Raw genomic sequence first — 22,891 nt, 5'->3', positions numbered from 1 at the left:
AGAGAGAGCAGCCCTATCCCCCTTTCCGGGGAAGACTCTATTAGCTCTCAATAAGAGGAAGAGTTGGAAGGCAGCCAGAGCATTGCTAGGCAATCAGCAGATAAGCAGAGGTCTGTGTCTGTGTTGAGTGAGAGTGGGGAGGTCAGCCTCTCAGTCCCTGTTCTAGGCGTTTGGATAAAATCAGAAGGCAATGGAAGAGCAAGAGGGGAAAGGCGGGAGTCTGGCATCCTTCCTGCTGTGGGAGGGGCGAAACTTCAGAACCAACAAACAAATGTGAGCAGGCAAGAAGCCGGGCTCTGGGTGTGTCTTTTTGTAAATAAACATACATAACATTGCCAGAGGGTCATTACTTCTTATCGGGGCTTGCTTGCCGCCCAGAGTAGAAGCATTTATTTCCAAGCCCTGTTCTTTGGTCAATTAGCTCTCTGCACCATGCAGCCAATCCTAACCCAAAAGTATAGTCATGGCAAAAATGTCCCTCCCATCTACCTCTGGGAAGAAAAACCATGGACTGGTATTGGAGTATTTGTGCCTTTCTAGTCTTTGACCAGGTTCAGACCTGCTTAGCTTCAGCAAGGCTACTGTATCTGGTGACTTCAGACTGTGCTCTGGGATGCCCTTATCCACACAGGGTTGGCCCTACTATTGGACAAGATTTTACACACACACACACACACACCAAAAAAGTCTATTTGACCTTTAATTATCCAAAACACTTAAAAGGGGGAAGGGGTTGTTTCATTTAAGCCAAGGCACATCAGAACATTTCTGCAATGCATGGCTCAGGTTTTCAGAAGGATATGGAGTCAGTTGATGTGATATCCAGACAGGCCAAACAGAGCCCAAACGTCACCTTAGGAATTCACTGAGACATTTTCACACCTGCATTCTGACATGGGACCATCTAGAATTCTTCCACTTGATTCTAGATTCCGGGTAGAATGTTATTTCTGCCCACATTCCAGCCCTGTTCCTGCTCTAGAGCCTTCGCCAGAAGAGCCTTGATTGTCACATCAGACATTTAAGGAAGCCTGCTGTGACTCCTATGGGCATAAATGGCAACTCTGAGAGGTAAAGGTAAAAGGTAAAGGACCCCTGGACGGTTAAGTCCAGTCAAAGGTGACTATGGGGGTGCAGCGCTCATCTTGCTTTCAGGCCAAAGGAGTCAACATTCGTCCACAGACAGCTTTCCGGCTCATGTGACCAGCAAGACTAAACCAACTTCTAGCACAACGGAACACTATGATGGAAACCAGAGCGCACTGAAATGCTGTTTACCTTCCCGCCACAGTGGTACCCATTTATCTACTTGACCTGGTGTGCTCTCGAACTGCTAGGTTGGCTGGAGCTGGGACAGAGCAACGGGAGCTCACCCCGTCACAGGGATTCAAACCGTCAACCTTCCGATCGGCAAGCCCAAGAGGCTCAGTGGTTTAGACCACAGCACCTCCCACTTGTTGCTCATCCACAGCAAACATTGAGCACTAGGCTCTTGCGCTGTTTGGTTGCTTGATGGGAATTCCATCTGGGTTACGGCACCTTTTGTGGCGAGCCACTTGGACCAAACAGCCATGTTGGGCATCAGGATGGAAGCCCTTAGGAAAGGACAGAAAAACTGAGGTTTCGGCACTGTTTCCATGGAGGCATCCAGGAAATAAAGACATCCACCTGGCAGCAACAGTGAAGATGACAGGAGGGGTTTAGCTGGCTCACTCCCATGTCTCACAGGACAGGCTACAACACTCCCTTAATTTATTCCTTCCTTTAGGCTCTGTTGCATTAGTGATAGTGACAATATTCTGAAATAAGGCAGACGTAATAATTACAGCCTGACAACACAAAGAGCTCTGCATCACTCTCATTTTTAAGGCTATGTACATGCTTTACCTCTAAAGTACATTTGAAGCAAATTTGCATGATTCCATGTTAGGTTAAATTGTTCTGTTATAAAAAAACAACAACAAACTCTTGATGTGCATAATTTTTGCTGGTTTTACTAGCTATGGCAGGAAGCATGCCAGATGCCCTAAAGGCTCATTCACAACCCCTGGAAATGTTACTTAGCTATATCTCTGGTTTCTGAGATTACAGTCAGGGCCGTCTTAACCATCTCTGGCACCGTGGTGCAAAGATCCCTCTGGTGCCACCACCCCCCCTTCCCCAGAGTTGTCAACCTTTTCCCAAGCCTCTGTGGGGATCGCTCTCCTCCCAGCCCACCAGCCATATAGTTGGCGGAGCACAGCTGCCATATAGTTGGCGGAGCACAGCTGCCATATAGTTGGTGGAGCACAGCTGCCGGGCTTGCAGGGAAAGTGGAGGCCACCGGCAAAGCCACACAGCTCCCCCACTCGCTGGGGCGCCGCCTGAAAGGCCAGCACCCTGGCGCAAGGCGACTGTAAGCCCAATAGGAAAAACGGCTCTGATTACAGTATGTAACACATCCACACCTTCGAGTACAGTGGCACCTCGGGTTACATACGCTTCAGGTTACATACGCTTCAGGTTACAGACTCCGCTAACCAGAAATAGTGCTTCAGGTTAAGAACTTTGCTTCAGGATGAGAACAGAAATTGTGCTCTGGCAGCGCGGCAGCAGCAGGAGGCCCCATTAGCTAAAGTGGTGCTTCAGGTTAAGAACACTTTCAGGTTAAGTACGGACCTCCGGAACGAATTAAGTACTTAACCCGAGGTACCACTGTATATATCTTCACAGCGTAAGGTCTAGATCTTGCCTTTCTAAAAAGAAATGAAAGCTGAAATTCCATGGAAGCCAAAATCTCCATCCAGGACCACATTTTGCATTCCTGCAAAATGGTAGCATTTGCACAGCCCTGGGGGAAAGTTCTCACATTAATTTTAAACTCCCGGAGACATTTCAAACAGCAGGAAATGGTTGACACTCACTGCTAAAAGAAGACATGTGCTAAGCAGATCACTATCAACAGAATAATATTAAAAGTTCCAATGCATTTAAGCAGTAAGACCTGTTTGACGTATGGTGAGTTATTTACTGCAAGTTACATTGTGAGAAAAACAGGATTTTAACAAAGTGGGCAGTACTGAGTCCCACTGACTTCAATGCTTAACTTTCTCCTATCGTGAAATCAGAGGGAATTAGAAGCCAACAGGATGAGCATCTTCCCTTCCATTGCTCTCCCTTCTTCATCTGCTGTTTCCTAAGAATTTAAGTGCCACGCACAGAGATGGTGCTATATCAATGAATCAAGCCTCTTTACATTTGCACTATGAAGTGTTGGCTAACTAACAAATCCTTTTAATATTGGATAGGAGGATGGTGTAAGATGTCATCCTTCACTCCAGGAGACTCTCACACATTTTCTTTTTTTAATTCTTTTGGGTTTTCTCAGAATTGCTGGTACCTTTACAGCCCTCCGTGGCTCAACAAGAGTTCCTGACTTTCATACCTTCCCCAAAATGCATGGTTTTGGATGCCATGCCCGAAAAAAGCACAGCCTGAAATCGTGCAAAATTGTGGCGGCCATTTTGGCAGCTGTCCTCTCACGAGAAAAAACTTCCTCGTTTTTCCCCAGGACGGTTGACAGGTATGGACTTTTTATTTCAAAATTCTGGTACCCAGGTCAGGCAAAAGGCAAAGTCTCGGGCAGGTTGTGATAGATAGATTCTTTATTGTCATTACACAAGTGCAACATTGCACAAGTGCAACGAAATTGGATGCCATCCCTTAAAAAACAACAAAAGCAAAACAACAACAACAACCAAACAAACCACATTCCAGCCACACCCACACCCACACCCATCAAACTCCCAGGTCACACTATCGAGTTACAGCATTCAAAAAGGCCACAGCTCTTGGATAGAAACTATTTTTCAGTCTATTTGTCCTTGACTTGATGTTTCTATATCTCCTGCCAGAAGGCAGTAGAGCAAACAGACTGTATCCCGGGTGAGATGAATCCTGCAGGATGTTGTTTGCTTTCCTAAGACAACGGGAACCGTACAGTTCTTCCAAAGATGGGAGAGGATGACCAATAATCCTTTGGGCTGTGGTTATGACCTTCTGGAGCACCTTCCTCTCCCTAGCTGTACAACTGGAGAACCAAGCACAAATACAGTATGTGAGAATGCTCTCTATGGAGCCTCGGTAGAAGGACACCAGCAGTCTCTCACTCAGATTGTTCTTCTTTAAAAGTCTGAGGAAACTGGTTATACAGAGCGCCAGTTGTGAAACATCTGTCCGCAGGAGGTCATTATCATGTTGCTAGGAAAGGACAAATTGGCCGATTTTTATTTCTCTCAATTCCTTGTTTTTCTAATCTTAAATTGAATTCTCCACATTTCTGCAGCACTGCGGATGTTAAAAAAAAAAAAATCCTCACGAAAATTCCACAGCATTTTAGTGTGAATTTCTCCTGATACATTTATGATTATTATATGTGCATATTTTGCAAGCCATTCCCCCTAATAGAAGGTATATTACTGGGGTGTTATGGGAGAAGCAGCCTTGCAGAGACCATTCCCACACAGCTATGACTCAGGGTTAAGAGACATTCTGAGGTGAATGAGAGTTCCAAGAAAGTAAAGTAAATGGAAGCTGTCCGTCTCCTTTCCGCTTCCTATAATACTTCCATTAAAACTTAATGGATTCTCCAACCTTACATCACCTCTGTTTACCAGCACCTGAACTGATGATACACACTGCAGAGCTGACAACTTAAAGTGCTCCACCGAGATGCTTCTCTTTAGAGCTCAGCACTGATCTCTCCCATCGAGGGTCCTATTCATTTGTTTCTAAATCCAATTCCCTCAAGCTTCTTTACCATTGTGGAAACTAGATGGCCTCTTTCACGACACTCCTAAATAGAAGGGATTGGAGCACGTCATAATAATAATTATTATTCTAGCCAGATTCCTCACACCTAGAAAACTAACTTGCTTTTGAAGGTTCAGCCCATCCTTCATTAAAGTTACAAAACCTTTATTTATTTCCAATTACAAGGCCTTGATTTGCTGTAGGGATGGGAAAGTTGGGGGGTTGAAGTTGTCTTCTGAGTGGCTTCCGCTTTCAAAGCACCTTCTTTCAGATCTTCTGCTGTGTGCTCTGTGATTTAAGACCTGAATGTTTAACCTCAAAAGGTGGGGCATCACCATTTCCCCACATAATAAACACGTTGCATAAATAAAACAAGTCAGGTACCTTGAAACCTGCAGTTGCAAATATCAAAGGATTTATATCAGACCTTTTAGAGTGGCAGATCCCAACAACAAAAGCCGGTTTACCATTTGAAGAGGGCCTGAACTATAATGAACTATAATGCTCATTAGACTGTATGTAGAATAGGTACCCAGCCAATTCTTGGTTAGATTGCCACTATACTGTAATTATTGTGACTGAGAAGATCTGTTTCATGGTGCCAAATTTTGGCTTTGCAAAGGTCGCCATATTATGAAAGAGTAACACCAAGTAAACTGGCAAAAATAGATAAATCTAAATCAAACAAATGTTGGAAATGTAAAGAGAAAGAAGGTTCTTGTTATCATATGTGGTGGTCTTGTAGTAAGGCTCAAGCTTGCTGGGAAATGATATATAATGAACCGAAAAGGATGTTCAAAATAACTTTTACCAAAAAAACCAAAAAGGTTTTCTTTTGGGAATTATAGATAAATTATAGATAAATTGTTTAGAAATTTATTTATGTATGCTACTACTGCAGCAAGAATGTTACTTGCCCCAAAATGGATAGAAGAAGTAGTCCCAGTAAAGGAAGAATGGATACAAAAATTTATAGACTATGCAGAAATGGTGAAACTTACCAGAAAAATAAGAAATAAAGATAACAAACCTTTAATAAAAGAAAGGAAATGGTTTGTTGAATGTTTATAGATAAATTGCAAACAGATAAAAACATTAGCAGGATTATTGTAATACCCTGCAGTTTTATAAGAGTATATATTTATAGTAGATAACTAAATGAGCAAGTTAAGTGAATTGGATATGCAGAAGATATTAAAAACCGCAGAAAGAGGGGGAAGGAAGTCAAATTTTGAAATGATAACTGGATTGTAAAACGAATGAAATGTATAAATTTGAAAAGTATAAATAAACAAACAAATAAATAAATAACATATTATGAAAGAGTACAAAAGTCTGCCCGGATAGTTGGGAAGGGGAATTACTTGAAATTGGGTGAAGGAAGAGGCTCTTGTTTTTTGGGTTTTTTTTGCTTTTATTTTGCTTTAAACAGGTACATATAAATATAGACAACCAAAATTACAAAGGAAAATTCCTTAATAGTAATGGGGGGGAAACTAAAAAAAAATTGAAGTACATGACACAGAACATAAGCAACTATGGGAAAGATAAAAGAAAAGAAAAAAGAAAAATAGAAAAAAAGAAAAAGAAAAAGGAAGATGAGCCAAAGCAGGAAAGCTCATCTATTGTACACTTCCGTCAAGCTCACAACAGATCATTATTCTTATCAATTATCTCTATCTGCATTCCAAAGGAATCCCTCATCTTGGTATCAGGGAACATTTCTCTATGCAGTATCATTCTAAACAGCCAGATCTTTCTTGTTGAGCCCTTGTCCCCTAAATAATTATTTAAACATTCCCATTCTTCTTTCACCATTTTTTTAGGTTTATCTCTTATTGCATCTGTCAGCTTTGCGAGCTCCAAGTACTCGCACAATTTGACTACCCATTCCTCTTTAGAGGGTGTATTTTTATCTACTCTCTACTTGTATTAAGGTTCGTCTGCCTAATTTCACACAAACAGGAAAAAGTGCCATGTTATGAGGGAATTTCTGAAACGGAAAATCGGAGCCTCAGCAAGCCACCTGCACATGATATACACTGCAACCTAGCAAACACCACGTGGAAATTCTGTATGTCATGAGGCAAGTATAACATTTGGACCTCATTTCCTATAAAGCCATAACTGTTGATGGAGTCAAGAATCAGTAAGGATTAAGAACAATGCCCCAACAACCTAAACCTCAGCAAATCTCTCCCCACAAAATGTGTTCAGTTCAACAGGGCTTTTAACCCCTGAGTGAATGCAACCAGTGCCAGATTTACATACAAACTAAACAAGCTATAGCTTAGGGCCCCACTCTCTTGCCCCCCCCCCCAAAAAAAATTAAAGAAAAAAAACCTGGATGTACATTTGCAAAATATAAGATAAAAAACAAATAAAATAAACCCTACATACAGCAGCAGTGTTTTGTGTTGTGTAGGCTCCTATAGTGTAAGTCATGGGCCCCACCTGCTAGCCTGCTCCTTAAAATATCACTGGTTTGCTCATTTCTATATACAGGGTGCCTACATTCTGCATGGACTGGTGGCATGGCAACATGGGCAAATGGCTTTAGAAACCTATTGGGTCCATAAATTGCCATATAGCATATATTCAACACAAAAAACAGCAACAATTTGTTGTTGACAAAGGACAGCTGTACACATGCAGTGGTACCTCGGGTTACATACGCTTCAGGTTACAGACTCCGCTAACCCAGAAATATTACCTCAGGTTAAGAACTTTGCTTCAAGATGAGAACAGAAATTGTGCTCCGGCGGCGCAGCGGCAGCAGGAGGCTCCATTAGCTAAAGTGGTGCTTCAGGTTAAGAACAGTTTCAGGTTAAGAACGGACCTCCAAAATGAATTAAGTACTTAATCCAAGGTACCACTGTAAAGGGCCCCATTACCTTCAGTAGCTTAGGGCCTCATCAAACCGAAATCCGGCCCTGAATGCAACCCGCTCCAGACCCTCCCCAGTGACACCTAGGAGCCCCTTCATGAAAGCCAACATCTTGCTTGGCCACGAGAAGTAACTGTGTAGCTGAATATTGAGAGGGTTTGAGCTGGCACACTTCACTATGTCATAAAAGCATCCTGGCAACCTGATCTGACTTTGAATCACTTGCTGATGATAAAAATTGTGGGGGAGAAAATAGCTTGAAGAGGACCTAATGGAGGAATCTGCGGTGCTACCAAATATACGCAATCGGGCAAGTGTTTGAATTCATGCTACTATAGAATTAGCTTGACGTCTCATTGAAAACCAAGTAGATAACTGGAAGAAATTCAGCCAAAGCTTGCCAAATCTGCAGAAATTGATGAATAAGCATTTTTCCCTTCTCCACCCTCACCCCCTTTCTGGACACGGTGATGGGTGAAACAGAATTATGCCTTTTAGCCATTTGCAAAGATGCTCATGATGTCAGATTGCTCAGTGCCTTGTAAACTGCTGAGCCTAGGGTTGCCATACATCCGGAATTTCCCTGACATATCCTGAATACTGCAGCTGCAAGCAGTGTCCAGGCAAAAATCGCCGAAACGTCAGGAAAAATCCAGGCGTATGGCAGCCCATGTCTTCTTTGCAATTTTGCAAAAAAATAAAAATAAAAAATACTCTGTCCGAATTTTCACTTTTTGAAATATGGCAACCCTAGCTGAGCCTGTATCTTTAGAGCTCAACAGGCAATCATAGCCATGTCTTCTCAGAAGCAAATTCCCATTGAGTTCCGTGAAGCTTCCTGCAAGAAAAGTGGCTATAGGTTGCAGCCCTGATTCTTAGTCACTTAGCACATCAGCAAGAGGTAAGTTTTTAAGAAAAGAAAAGAAAAGAAAAGAAAAGAAAAGAAAAGAAAAGAAAGAAAGAAAGAAAGAAAGAAAGAAAGAAAGAAAGAAAGAAAGAAAGAAAGAAAAGAATCACAATTTATCATTTTAAAATGTACTGGGTCTTGCTTTTGGTCCAATCATGACGGAGCAGTTTTGCAGAAAACTCAACTCCGGTTTTGGGTGAATTTTCTCCTGTATTGGGGCAACTTGGCAAAACAGTTCTCTTCATCTGTGTGCTTTAATTTGACATCTAATTCTTCTTTCTCTTTGACCATGGGTATTGGCCTAGGTTACATCCGGACAAACCTGTTTTTTGAGCATTCATTCTGATTCACTGGCGTAATATTTGTGAGGAAGTTAGATGACACCATTTAATTGCTGAGCATTCATTTTGATTTGCTGGTGAGGTGGTTATACAAAGTTACCCCATACTTTTCAGCATATTTCCCCCTCACTTTCTTTATCACAAAAAGTCTAATCTTTGGGTGAAGCAGTTGCACAAGGGCACTAAATCAGCTGTAGTTGCACAGCCTGAGTTTGCCGATGCGTGATTTAATCCTGACCCAAAATAGCCCCTTATCTATGATCCAGAGCTGACTCAGTCTTTACAAAGAGGGAAGTGATTACCGTATAGTCTTGGTTCAAAGAACAGTAAACAAAATAAAAAGTTGTACAATTGAAAATATCTGTGATAAAAGGCATAGTTTGGGGGTGATAAAAAATCATCCTCTTAAGAAACACGGAGATCAAATATCTGGGTGTATTTGTCACTCCTGCTATTTTAGGGGAAGGGAACCATTTTCAGTTCAAGTGGTCATGAGGAACATTTGGGGGGACTGAATGCCCGTGGAGAGGGGGCCCACCGACAAAAATGTGCAGCTGGTTACTTAAAGTCAGAGGTTTCCACACAAAAACACCCTTTCCATCCTCTACACAGGGAAGTAAGGAGAATTATCTCAGTTCAAGGTCACATCCCAGCCAGGCTAAAATCACCTGAGGAGGTCATAGAGCGGGACCAGTCGGGGGGAAGGGGTAACCTGGTGAAGGGGTAAGGCCCTAGAGAGAGTCCTGAGGGCCAGATAAGAGAGCCCTATAGGGTTACGGCCAGTCCCTGGTCCAGAGGTTCACCCCTTCTTGTAGTTATGTGATTGGCTCATCTGCTGACGGCCTGTGCCCTTGCTTTCCAAACAGAAAGAATTCAACGATCTACTAAAGAATGCAGGACCCAAACTGGTGGTTGTTGACTTTTCAGCAAAATGGTGCGGTCCTTGCAAAATGATCCGTCCTTTGGTTCACGTAAGTAAGTCTCGTGTCGCCGTTACGGGCCCTTCCGCGGTGCAGGGAGAAAATGTGGTTCCGTTGCTGTACTGATTTTGCTTTGCAACTGGGCCAATTCTCCCTTGGGATCATTGAAGGCTGTCTTGCACCAGCTCACATCTGTCTAACTTGGTGCTCTCCAGGGTCGCTGGTGCCTAAGTTCTTTCACATCACCTCTTACCTGTTTCATTTTAACACTGGAGATGACAGGGATTGAATCTGGAATCTTCTTCTACCACTAAGCGATGGTCCTTAGCTATCTTCTATACCTCAGCATGCTTCCCATGTTGTCTCCATGTTGCTTCCTTCAAACCTCTGCTTAGAACACACCTTTCCTATAAAGTCTTTGGCTTATCTCTGAATCCTCAGCCCCAAACAAAAAAAGAATTAGTTCCTCATATTCATCCCTTGCCAACCTTGCCTCAACCTCTTATCGTTCCATCTATTGTTTCATTCTCCTCACCTCTCAGACTTTACACTGTGAGCTTCTTGGGAGAGAGATTTCACCAGAACCTGCCATGGCCACTTCTTGCTTCTCTCACAGCAATGGTGTTTATTTAAATCCTGCCATCAAGTCAATGTTCTTTCTTTGTTTCTGCAAATATGTTATAAATGGTTCCCACTCTTTTTCAAAGTCACTGTTGTCCTTTTCTCGTGGTTTGTCCGTCAGTTTTGCCAGTTCTGAATAATTCAACAATTTCTCTTGCCATTGTTCTTTTGTTGGAATTTCTCCAGTCTTCCAGTTTTGTGCTATCAGAATTCTCACCGCCGTAGTAGCATACATAATGTCCTCTTCTCTTTCAGCAGATCTTGACCTAAAATATCTAACAGGAAGGCTTCTGGTTGTTTAACAAATGTTATTTTCAACATTTTCTTCAATTCATTGTATATCATTTGTTATTGCTTACTCCTTTAACCTTGGCACCAGGAAGACCTCTCAGTGGGTGATGAGATACCTACAGGCACTCGAGGGATAATAACGAAGTCAGAAATATAGGCATCTGATATTATGAATCAGCCAAATTGCAGTTTAGGTGGAGAGCAAGTTGCTAATGTGTCTTCCCGGGAAAGTTCTAGAGATTGCAACAAAGGGCTTTTAGCAAAGCACTTAAAAAGTGAAAGGAGATATGGCGTTTGCTTGTTAATGAATCAAAGTCAAAGGTCCTTGGGTGATTCTGCTGAATGATTTAAAAGGCAGCTTCTAGAGAAGCATGTTCAGTAAGTCAGCCAAACGTTGCTGCGCATCTTCCTGGCCAAAACTGTCAGTTAAAGGATACAAACGGTGCCGGCTCACTCCATAGATCCCCAAGTCATTAAAAAGGCTGCCAAAACCCTCTTTAAACACAGACTCCCCAGGTGTCCCTATTTTCCAGGGACAGTCCCGAATTTACAGAAGCCGTCCGAGTTTCTGATTTGATCCCAGAATGTCCTGCATTTCCTTAAGATGTCCCTATTTTCATCAGAGAAATGTTGGAAGGTATGGTAGGATGTCCTGGTTTTCTTTGGAGGAATGATGGAGGGTATGGAGTTATCTGACCCCTGAGCCATCTCAACGCAGCCCTGTATAGGTGGTTTTTTTTTTTAATGCTTAATGTTTTATTATGTTTTTATATATGTTGGAAGCCACGCAGAGTGGCTGGGGCAACCCAGCCAGATGGGCGGGGTATAAACATATGAGAGAGTGGATAACTCACTGCTGGAAGTGAAGCTACAGGGAACCAGGCAGAGGGCCTTCTTGGTAGTGGCACCCTCCTTGTGGAATGCCCTCCCCTCAGATATCAAGGAGATAAAGAACACAACTTTTAGAAGACATCTGAAGGCAGCCCTGTTTCAGGAAGTTTCTGTTTGATGTCTTATTATGTTTTTATATGTGCTGGAAGCTGCCCAGAGTGGCTGAGACAGGCCAACCAGATGGTCAAAGTATAATAATAATAATAATAATAATAATAATAATAATAATAATACAGTAGAACATCTGTATTTTCATCCCAGAAATGTTGGTGGGCATGTAAACACCAACAATACAAGTCTAGCGTAAAGACAGGGGCGTGCAAGCACATGTTATCTGTGACATAGAGCTGCCACTTTAAAGTGATATCTTTGTGTCGAGATATTTTGCTTCCCCCACCCGCCCACCCTTTACAATATAGGATCCCTTACACCCATGTTGTGGGAACATCATGTTCTGATGTTTCCCCCAGCCCACCAGAGCAAATTTAGGGGGCATGAGGGGCACACAAAGGGATGAGAGGGAAGGAGACGTAGTTGAATGCTGCCATTTGTTTCTTGTTTCAGTACCTTCTGCACTATTAAAAGTCACGGGAGCCCTGATCTCTTTTGCAAGATTCTGACACAAAGAGGCATTCCAGAACTTATCACTTTGCCCTTGAGCCAGTGAGAGAGAGGGATCAAAACCATCTTAGTCAACTTCCACGGACAAGGTCATGTGGTGGTGGAATGTCAGCTGGTCTTGGGAAAAATAATTTCATTATAGAAGAACCTACAAATGATGCCTGTCCCCTCCATGTGAAAAACTACGAATTGTCTGCCTCTTGTTTTCACTCATGCTCACTGTTTGGCTCCAGTGTCTGTCTCCCTGTAAGTGCCATCCCATCCGTTCTCATTTGTTGCTTGGCAATGGTCTTAATCAAGCAAACGCTAATAATGAAGGGTTTGAATTAAAATCTGTTTCCATAAAAAAAAAGTGAGCAACAAGACTTCATCTGTTTCAGACCTCGTAACTTCACAGTATATGAAGTTGTCACCAGATGCATAGGATAAACAGACTTCTGTGATGTAGATTAAAAGAGGGAATGTGGGCAGGTGGTAATGTAAGGGCAACACATATTCCAGATATGTGGGACTACTTCCTGGGCAAAGGAAACCTGCAGCTGTTCTGATGTTCCTGGGCTCCTAGTTCCATCAGTCCTTGCTACCATGGTCAGTGGTCAGGGGTGAATGGGAGTTGTTATTGAGTCTCCAGCCTGGGCTCAACTTATGAGCTCTCTGGGGTTCTCTTGAACCCTGAACTCTTGCCTCGCATTACCCTACTTTGCTTTGTTCTGCTTGCTCAAAGTGGAACCTTTGCGTTCAGTTCAGAAGCCCTCTACTGCCAAGGCTGTCTGTCGTGTACAACTGGGAAATGTGGACTAGGGCTTTGGGTGGCCAGGTGAAGAAGAAGACAAGGCCTCTGCACCTTTAGTAGATGTATAGATTTGAAGGAGGTTCAGAAGATGTAGGTGAAGGCTGCAGTGGTAATCGTAGGGCTTCATTTGAGAGCGGAGATTTTCAAGTTGTATTCTGAGGAACTCGCATTCACCGGAAAGCTCATGCCAAAATGAAACTCTTACCTGTAAAGCTGTCACAAGATTCTTTGTTCTATTCGCTCAAAAGGCTCCCCAGATGCAGTCCAGTCAAAGTTAGTCACTCGTGACTTAAGCCTTGTTGAAGTCAGTGTGGCTTGTCTTCAAGTAAATATAGCTAGGATTCAGCTGAATCTGATTCATGTCACCAACCATAAAACCCAAGGACCTTTCCAATCAAAGCCATGAAGAGTCTTGTGGCATTCCAAAAAAATGAATTCCAAAGCAAGTGTTGTCATTAAGAAGTTCATTTGAAATCAGTGTGGGTTACTCCTTCCAAGTAAACATGACTAAGAATGAGCTGTGTCCCATTCCACTCAGCAGCTCTTGATACCATCAGTCAGATACCTCCAGCCATGGTATCGTTCTGGAGAGTACCATTTTCCAACTGGACTTAGTTGGGAATAATTTTCTGGATGGTGTCTATTGAGTGGATAGCCCTGTGAGAAAAAGAGATCACTGAGATTTACAGAGGCAGAAGACCTGGCTCGTTCCAAAATCAATTTCTGGTTAGTTAATTAGGCATATTGAGCCACTTGGGCTTCAAATGATAGCATTGGATCAAGGAGTGTCCTCAGACAATTAACTTGCCTCTCCAGGATGAGCACAACTCTATCCAAAAAAAGGCTATTGCCCAATTCCCACATATGGTCCACCATGGTCCCACATCTGGTCCACCAACAGCACCTCCATCTTCTCAGGAATCAGCTTGTTTTGACACCTCACCACCTCCAGACAAAGGTCCAGACTCTGTCCAGCCATACCTGGTCCAGATGATGTAGAGACAGAGCAGAAAGTTATCAGTCTGTTGACAATACTGAGCCCCAAACTCTCAAATGACTCAACCTAGGGGCTTCATGTAGATGCCAACTTTCTTGGGCACATGAAACTAAGCATAATTACCTTGAATTTCTGCTTCACCTGCAAGAAAGAAGGGCATTTTCACTGGCCAGGTTTAATTCAAATCCATCAAATCTCCTTTGGGGAAGGTTCTCAGGCAGGGTGGAAGGAGAAAGAACTTGCCCATGTGACGACCACCTGGTGGAAACCCTCACACATACGGTTTTCAATTGTAAACTATATGCTGATCTCCACCAGCAATTTCTAGATCAACTCTGTATTCCCAAATGGAAACCAGAGTCAGAGGTCATACATTTTCTATTACTGGGGAATGATCAGGAGCTCACCAAGTTAGTGGCTAAATATCTCTATTTGGGTTTTTTGTCATTGAAATACACTGCAGACGTCTGAGCTCCCTGGAGACCAAGAGATGTGACGATAGACTGCAATGCCTCCTTTCTTTGAGCAAATGTTTGTGCCACTGGGGAAGTGGTAATTTTGTACTGATTTGTTTCGGATGTTGTATGTGATGCCAATAAAAGGTTTGATGATGATGATGTAGATGCCAACCAGCATAGTGGACAAGAGGGAACCACATGGGGACCCCATAGCACAATGGGCCCTCAGTGCCATTTTCTGCAAGCAGTCCTGCACGTAGGAGTGCAACCACTGTGCCTCTGAGTCTCTACCTGCAGAGCCTCTTCAGAAGGATACCATGGCTGATGGTCTCAAGCGCAGTTGAGTGTGCACTTCCCTAGGTTCTCTTATGATACAGGTCCTCAACCAGGGTGACTAAGGCTGTTTAAGTGCCAAACTGAGGCCTTTAGCCAGGTTGAAACGGGCAGAAATCGGAGGTGGGAAACCAGATTTGGTAGGGAGTGTACCTTCAAGGGGGCTTTGCTCAGGGGAAGCAGTTTGGATTGAATCCAAACCACTTCCTCCAAATGGAGAAGGCAAACTCCCTCAGCTGCCCTAGGATTATTCGTGTGGCCATTCCAGGGGGGCTCCCTGTCAGTGCTAATCAGAAAGCCCTCCTTGCCAAGGAACCTTAAGCTCCCAGTTGTCCCATACCTGTCCTCCACCTGATGTCACAAAGTTCCAGCCTCAGTTGATTCAGATGGTATTGAGATAGAGCGGAGTGTAATCATCCTGTTGACCATACTGAGCTCCAAGCTCCTGGTGTCACATCTGACATCAGGTGTGAGGTTCTTGGAGGTGTCAGTTTGTGCTGTAGGCTGATGCGTTTGCACAGCAGCGAGGAAAGAGAGGATTGCCCCAGCTTCCTAGACTGTCCTTCTTGTTCTGATCTGTGCTGCTATACCTTCGGTGTTAGCCTGATACTCTTAGGGTTACTCGCTCCCCACTTCCCTTCCTTCTTCATGCCTTCCTCTCGAGAGCAGACGTATTTTGGACCTCTCTTCTCTCAAGAAGCTAGAGCAAGCAAGTCTTATTGCTTCTCCACTCCATCAGATAGAATTAGGGATCTCTCCTATAAAACATGTCACGTTCCCCAGCTCTGGCCTAGATATATATATGAAAAAGATATCTATGTGCAATTATCTCTCAAACTGAAGGGCTTTTGAGCCAAAAAAAAATGTAGTCGTGTTTTCAGGCCAGAACATTTGTCTGTGTCTGCTAACTAATAGATTTGTTTAATTTTGTTCTGTAGGAGTTGGCTGTTCGGTATGCAAATGTGCTATTCTGCATTGTTGATGTGGACTTGGCAGAGGTAAGCTACTAAAACCAGATGACGTCGAGAATTTCTGTTAGAGTGTAACTACAAAGCAAGACTTTCTAGATCAGGCCAGGGGTTTATTTAGTCCGGTATTGTTTTCAACTGGAGACTTTAAAACAGGGGTGGGTAACCTTTTTCTGCAATAAAGGCTCCCCTCTGCCAGGGGGTATGTAATCATTTTCGTAATTAAAACCCCCAACACAACAACTATGTGACTTTTTTTTTTTTTTTACTGATGGATGACAGCTTTAGACCCTAGTTATCAATAGACCATGTACACTTAGAAACTCATCTGTAAAGGACAGTAGGCAGGAAAATTAAACAAATAAGACTAGGGAGCGAAAAGCCAACCTTAATTATTTTGCTCTCTCTCTCTCTTTTTTAAGCATGTATGGAGAAGCGTAAATGCAGTTTTGAAATCTCTGATCAGGAATAAAGTTACAATTGTCCATCTATATAGCCTAGCATTGTATCTCAGACTCAAAAAGATTCCAAACTGCCTATTTCCACCGATGCGCAGGCCTTCAGCAGCTATTCACATACACCCCCCCCCCAAAAAAAGTGTGCATTCATAGATAATGTCAAGTCTGGTTTGGCCCTTAGACTGTAAGCTCTCTGGGGCAGGAATTAGTTTTTCTCTCTCTTATACAGTGGTGCCTTGGTTTAAGAACCGCTTAGTTTGTGAACAACTTGGATTAAGAACGCTGCAAACCCGGAAGTAGGTGTTTTGGTTTGTGAACTTTGCCTTGGAAGCAGAACATGTTCTGCTTCCTGTTGAGTGTGTTCCATTTGTAAATTGAGTTTCCCACTAATCAGAGGCTTCCAGTTGAGTCTGTCGGCTGTTGAGTCCTGAGCACTCACACAACACAGAGGTGATATTTGGAGCTTTTGTCTTTGCTATTTTTTTGCGTTTTTGTTTGTGTGGCTTTTTCATTTTTTTGACAGCGACTTGTTCTTCGTTTTATGGACTGACTTGTGACTGTGGCATGTGACTTTGTTTTTGTGACTTGTTTTTGTGACTGTGTGGAACCCAGTTCAGCTACTGGCTGATTGTGTGACTGCAGAAATTGATAAAAGCCCCCCATCCAAACAATGACTATCATCAGTGCACGTAAGAAAATAATAATAATTTTAATTTTCATCATCTACAATACTGTCTTATTTATTTTATAGTACGGTACATCGATTATTGCCTTCATTTTATGGATCAATGGTCTCGTTAGATAGTAAAATTCATGTTAAATTGCTGTTTTGGGCGTTGTTTATCTTCGTCTGGAACAGAGTAATCCATTTTCCATTACTTTCTATGAGAAAGCACGCCTTGGTTTAAGAACACTTTGGTTTAAGAACAGACTTCCTGAACAGATTAAGTTCGTAAACCGAGGTACCACTGTACTTTGTAAAGTTCAGCACATATAATAACAGTGGATGAGGGTGATAGTTGAGAGAAAACGATGTTGGGAAGAGTACCAGCCGGGGGAACCAAATGGCATCAAATGGTATCTGAACAATTCAAATGTTTAGCAAGAAGAATTCCTGTTCATTTAGGCAATCTGCTCAGATGCAATACTTCCAAATGGAGTATCAAAATTTAGGAAATGTGTGGTGCAGCACTGATAGATATGGTATAAAACACCATACTTTGCTTTCTCCGTTAGAGATACTTACAGAATGTCAAGCGTACCGTATTTTAATTAGTTCCTTGACCATATGGCATATTGTTCAATCTCTCATCCCTAGGATGTGGCTGACCTTTGCAATATCGTCGCCATGCCAACATTCCAGTTCTACATGAAAGGAGAAAAGGTATTTGTGGCCTGGAAACACGGTTTAGTGCTCTAAATTCTGGCCGGGGCTGCCCCTAATCTGCCAGATTCTGCCCTGGAATGAGCCATTCTGGGAAGGGGGCTACCAAAGAAATCCAGTCATGAGTCACCTAATCTCTGACCGGGAGGAGATGGGTGGCAAATCCCTGTGGGACCCATTGCTTCTCCCAAATTCCTGGAGCTTCCATTGCTTTCATTTGTTTATTTTTTATTTCGGTCCTAGATTTTTGAAATCACCGGAGCTCGTCCCAAAAAACTGGAAGAGAAGATTAAAGAGTTGATGTGATCATTGGAGAAAGCTCCCATGTTATCAACACATATGCCGGTAGAATAAAATATCCAAGGGCCCATGGTCGTGTGCTATAGGTGCCCTCTTTCAGTGCATCTACATGGAACGGCAGTGGGCCAGGGAAAGCAAATATTTAGGATCACGTGTGGTGGAAAGACAGCTTTGACGCCTTTGTCGTTCGGTTACTGCATATAACAGGACTGCAACTGGGTGCCTTCCTGCCCAGTCTGGGGATTGGTGGTGGGACGACAGTGAGTGGTCAGAGGGGGAAGAGGGTGTTAGAATTCCTGCTCCATGATTGCAGTCATGGGATTGTTGTCTTTCACATGACAGTGTATGTTTTGACTCCACAGAGTGGGAAGTTTGTGTTACTGTGTTCCATAAAGTGGGACTATTGTCCTTTGTTCTTTTCCTCTTTGCTGTCTGAGGCTAGGCAGAGAGCCCTGTTGCAGTGCTCCGTGTGTGTTTATATGTAAATAAAGTAGATTAGCCAAAATGCTGAGTTGCTGACATCTGTCACACGCATGATGCGCAAACTCTGTGGATCCCTAAGTGTGCCGATGTCGGTTGGCATTGGTCGCTGTGATGTTCGGGCTGAAGAAAGCTCTTGAAGCTCCCGAACGATTGACCAGGAGGGAGGGAATGTGCCAGTCGGGCATATGTTTCTGCCAGGGTCCTACTCGAGTGTAGGCTGAGCTCCTGACAGAGGGAACATGCTGGGAACAGGAGGTGTCGGAAACTGAAAAGGTTACAGGGCTTAGTGAGCAGGTGGCACAGGACTTCATGGCTGCCATGATGACCAACATGTCACCAGCCCAACGTTTGTGGCTGGACACACCCTGGACATCCTTTTTTCTCTCTCTCTCCCTGGACATCCTTTTCTCTCTCTCTCTCTCTCTCTCTCTCTCTCTCTCTCTCTCTCTCTCTCTCTTTAAAAGTTTTTATTTATACTTTTCAAATGTATACATTTCCTTAATTTTACAATCATTTTAACATTTCAAAGTTTGGCTTTGTGACCCCCCCCCCTTTCTGCGGTTCCTTAAATTCATTTTTTAATACCTTCTGCATATCCAAATTCATTTAATTTGCTCATTTAATTATCTACTTTAAATAATAACTTACTTAACTATTGTTGTATGTTATGCTTATTGTATGTTATGTTCACGCTTAATGAGGGTGGATTTCTGTATTGGGGGGTGGGGGGTTTATGTTATGTTGTAAATAAAATTCCCAATATATATTCTTATAAAACAGCAGGTTATTACAATAACCTTACCAATGTTTTTATCTCTTTGCAATTTATCTGTAAATATTCAATAAACCATTTCCATTCGTTTATAAAAAGTTTGATTTCTTATTCTTCCAGTAAGCTTCGCCATTTCTGCATATTCCATAAGTTTTTGTATCCATTCCTCCTTTGTTGGGACTTCTGCCTCTTTCCATTTTGGGGCGAGTAGCATTCTTGCTGCTGTAGAAGCATACATAAATAAATTTCTATACAATTCAGGTAGTTCTGTCCCTATAATTCCCAAAAGAGAAGCTTCTGATTGCTGTTTTTTACAAAGGTTATTGTGAACATCCTTTTCAATTCATTATATATCATTTCCCAGTAAGCCTTAACCTTACTACATTCTTGTCTCAACTAGGCAAGAACAGGGTGATCAGAAAGTGAGGAATGGTGACACCAGTCCTTTTATCAGAATCAGATCTCTTCCTACTGAGATTTCGGCTTTCAGCACCCTTTCCCCTCCACAGAGGGTGGTCTGCCCTTCCAAGGCTGAGAGATCCAATGGGTTTCCAAATGGCTCTGGGGGATTTTCTGGCTGATATGACTGGCGCTCCTTTAAAAGCCTTGGCCGACCTCTGGAACATGAGAATGGTTCCGGCCGTTGAGACGATCGCCCCCCGAATGCCCTGTCCCATTTGGTGGTGCCTGCAAGGCTCCCTGCCATATTCTAGAGCTCAGGGCAAGAAAACAAGCATGAGAGGTCAGGAGAGTGGAAGCACGAGAACGGGGCCTTTTCTGTGGTGGCCCCCCATTTGTGGAATGCTCTCCTCACGGAGGCTCGCTTGGCACCTTCATTATACATCTTTAGGTACCAGGCAAAAACAGGCCTTGGGCTGATTAACGTTCTATGGCCTTTTAAATGTGTTTCGGAGGTGGTTGTTGGTTTGTTTTTGTTTTCTAGTGTAGTTTTGCGTTCTCGTTTTGTATTTTTATGTTGTGAACTGCCCTGTGATTTTTGGAAGAAGGGCAAAAGACAAAATTTAATAAAGAGTAATTATAATATGTAACAAAGACTGTGGAGCTCTGCCCTGTGATCTTCAGATTAAGGGCAGGAGACAAATTTAATAAATGGTAGTAGTAATAAAATGGTACTAGTAATACATCCCAGTAGTGATGTATGGGAGTGAGAGCTGGACCATAAAGAAGGATTATCGCGGAAAAATTGATACTTTTGAATTATGGTGCTGGAGGAGACTCTTGAGAGTCCCATGGACTGCAAGAAGATCAAACCTCTCCATTCTTAAAGAAATCAGCCCTGAGTGCTCACTGGAAGGACAGATCCTGAAGCTGAGGCTCCAATACCTTGGCCACCTCATGAGAAGAGAAGACTCCCTGGAAAAGACGCTGATGTTGGGAAAGATGGAGGGCACAAGGAGAAGGGGACGACAGAGGATGAGATGGCTGGACAGTGTTCTCGAAGCTACCAGCATGAGTTTGACCAAACTGTGGGAGGAAGTGGAAGACAGGAGTGCCTGGCGTGCTCTGGTCCATGGGGTCACAAAGAGTCGGACACAACTAAACAACAACAACAAGTAGTAATAAATAACAAAGACTCTGGAGCTCTGTCTGCAGTGAACTTGACTCACCATTGACTGAGACCTCACATTAAATGACAGCACCATGCCTTTGTGTGTGAGCTCAGTCCCACTCTTGCCATGAGCTAGCTGCACATGCAATAGTAGTAAAGAATTAATCTTATTTGCATGCCATCATCTATTTGCATATACATGAACGAGCACGTGCCGTTTGACAACTTGCATGCACATCTGTGCATCTGACTTGAGTTTGCTGTTGTCTAATGGAAATATTTCAGTGATGCTTTGAATCACCATGAAGACAAAAAAAAATTGCTTCTATTTCTGTGACTCTGTTTTTAAGCAGAAATCTGATCTTCGCACAATGTGGATGCTCCAAATGTCGCAATAAAATAGAAGCTTTGCAAACAATTGAGGAAGATAAGAAACGGCTTATCCATTTAAGGCCAAAGAGATTGCAGAATGTTTTGTGTGTGTATACTCCCAAGAGGAAACTTTAAGAAACTTTACTGTAAGAAACTTTACTGGCAGAATTGAATTGAAACATTAAAAAAAAAAAACATGTGGCATGCATGTTCTTGCAATACAAGCCAAATGTGCAAACGTGTTATCAGATATGGGGCAGGTGGAGACCCAGTTGCCCAAAAATGCATAGCGAACTTGCTTGCCTGGTGTCAACAGTCAAAAAATTCCAACATGTGTGTGTTATGGTCTTGCATCATGTCAATGGGGAGACTGCTGGACATCTGTATGCAGCTGATGTCAGGGTTAGGGAATCTGTGCCTCTCCAAACATGGTTGGACTACAAATCCCATCATCCCTGGCCATGCTGGCTGGGTCTGATGGTAGTTGGGGTCCATCAAGCTCCCCATCCCTGACCTTGACTGTTATGTACTGAGCTGAATCCTAGAGCAATAGTATTCAGAATGCAGGAGTCTGATTGGCCTGCAGGAGCAGCCAATCAGGCTCCTGGATGAAGTGAATCAGCAACCTGATTGGCCTGCAGGAGCAGCCAATCATGCTTCTGGAGGAAGTGAATCCGCAACCTGATTGGCCTACAGGAGCAGCCCGGAATTAGCCAATCACGTGGGGCCCATTGTGCAAATAATGTATATATAGCTAGATATTTTGGGGAAAGTTTCATTCATTGCTACTACGAGCTGAATAAAGAGCATGAAATTCACACTCGACTCCGAGTATATTTCATTGACCTTAATTCAGTTGGGAGATGAAAACTTACACCAATGGAAAATTTAGATTCTGATGAGGAATTTCAAGGAGAAGAAAGAAGGCCGTAGATTGCAGATGTTCTGGGAATGATTACCAGATATACAAATGTCTGAGGTTAATAGCAGACTGTTGCTAATAGCAGGGCATGGCAAAGCTGAATGAGCAAAAGTAGGGTGGAGTAGAGTCATAGAAAGCTTTCATTAGTAGATTCGTGTAAGCCACTTACACGTGAGCGTTCTAAAGAGAGACGAGGATATACGTATGATATAACTAACCAAGTTCTTTACCTCACTGCCAATTTACAGCCAATGGTTGAATATTCTATAGCAAACTCCCTAACCTGGGACTCTTGACATGTTTTTGATGCTGGCAGACAAGGAGCGAAGACTGGTTCTTAGCAGGAGGATAAGTTGCTGTTTTTTAACTGCCCTGTATATCTCCTGGCCTGACTCCGCCTTGCCTGTGTGGACTCTGCAAACCAACTTCATTCAAATAATTTGAGCCATTGCCAATAATCTCAGGGAGAGGTGTATGGAACCCTTTGTAAAGTAAAAACAAAAGCAAAACTGCAATTCCCAGGATTTGTGGAGGGGGAGAAGAAGAAGAAGAAGAAGAAGAAGAAGAAGAAGAAGAAGAAGAAGAAGAAGAAGAAGAAGAAGAGGAAGAAGAAGATGATTTATACCCCACCCACCTGACTGGGTTTCCCCAGCCACTCTGGGTGGCTCCCAACAGAATATTAAAAACACAATAAAACATCAAACATTAAAAACTATCCTAAATGCTTTGGTGAAGTTGTGTTCTGTTTCCAGACAGCTCCTCTCCCAGCTTCCCACTTCAAGACGGGAGGAATATGCCGTACAACAAGTCA

The 22,891-nt window shown here is 42.9% G+C and overlaps 1 protein-coding gene across 2 annotated transcripts; it reads left to right on the top strand.

The window, feature by feature from the left end:
- The first annotated feature begins 7,869 nt into the window (after window positions 1–7,869).
- On the top strand, window positions 7,870–18,031 carry LOC309360289 (thioredoxin-like). 2 transcript variants are annotated; one of them, XM_081894976.1, is made up of 5 exons: window positions 7,870–7,988; window positions 9,793–9,897; window positions 15,790–15,849; window positions 17,596–17,661; window positions 17,905–18,031. In XM_081894976.1, the coding sequence occupies exons 1-5, from the start codon at window positions 7,950–7,952 to the stop codon at window positions 17,965–17,967; spliced, it is 333 nt and encodes a 110-aa protein (XP_081751102.1). In that variant the 5' UTR covers window positions 7,870–7,949; the 3' UTR covers window positions 17,968–18,031. The 2 variants fall into 2 exon arrangements, with proteins under 2 accessions (XP_081751102.1, XP_081751103.1); XM_081894977.1 differs by having other exon boundaries at window positions 7,913–7,992; window positions 9,797–9,897.
- Window positions 18,032–22,891: the final 4,860 nt, after the last annotated feature.

This window comes from Podarcis melisellensis, assembly GCF_964234715.1.
Source record: "Podarcis melisellensis genome assembly, chromosome: 17".
NCBI lineage: Eukaryota > Metazoa > Chordata > Lepidosauria > Squamata > Lacertidae > Podarcis > Podarcis melisellensis.
Note: the sequence above shows the minus strand (reverse complement) of the source record. Positions and strands in the feature narration are given on the sequence as shown.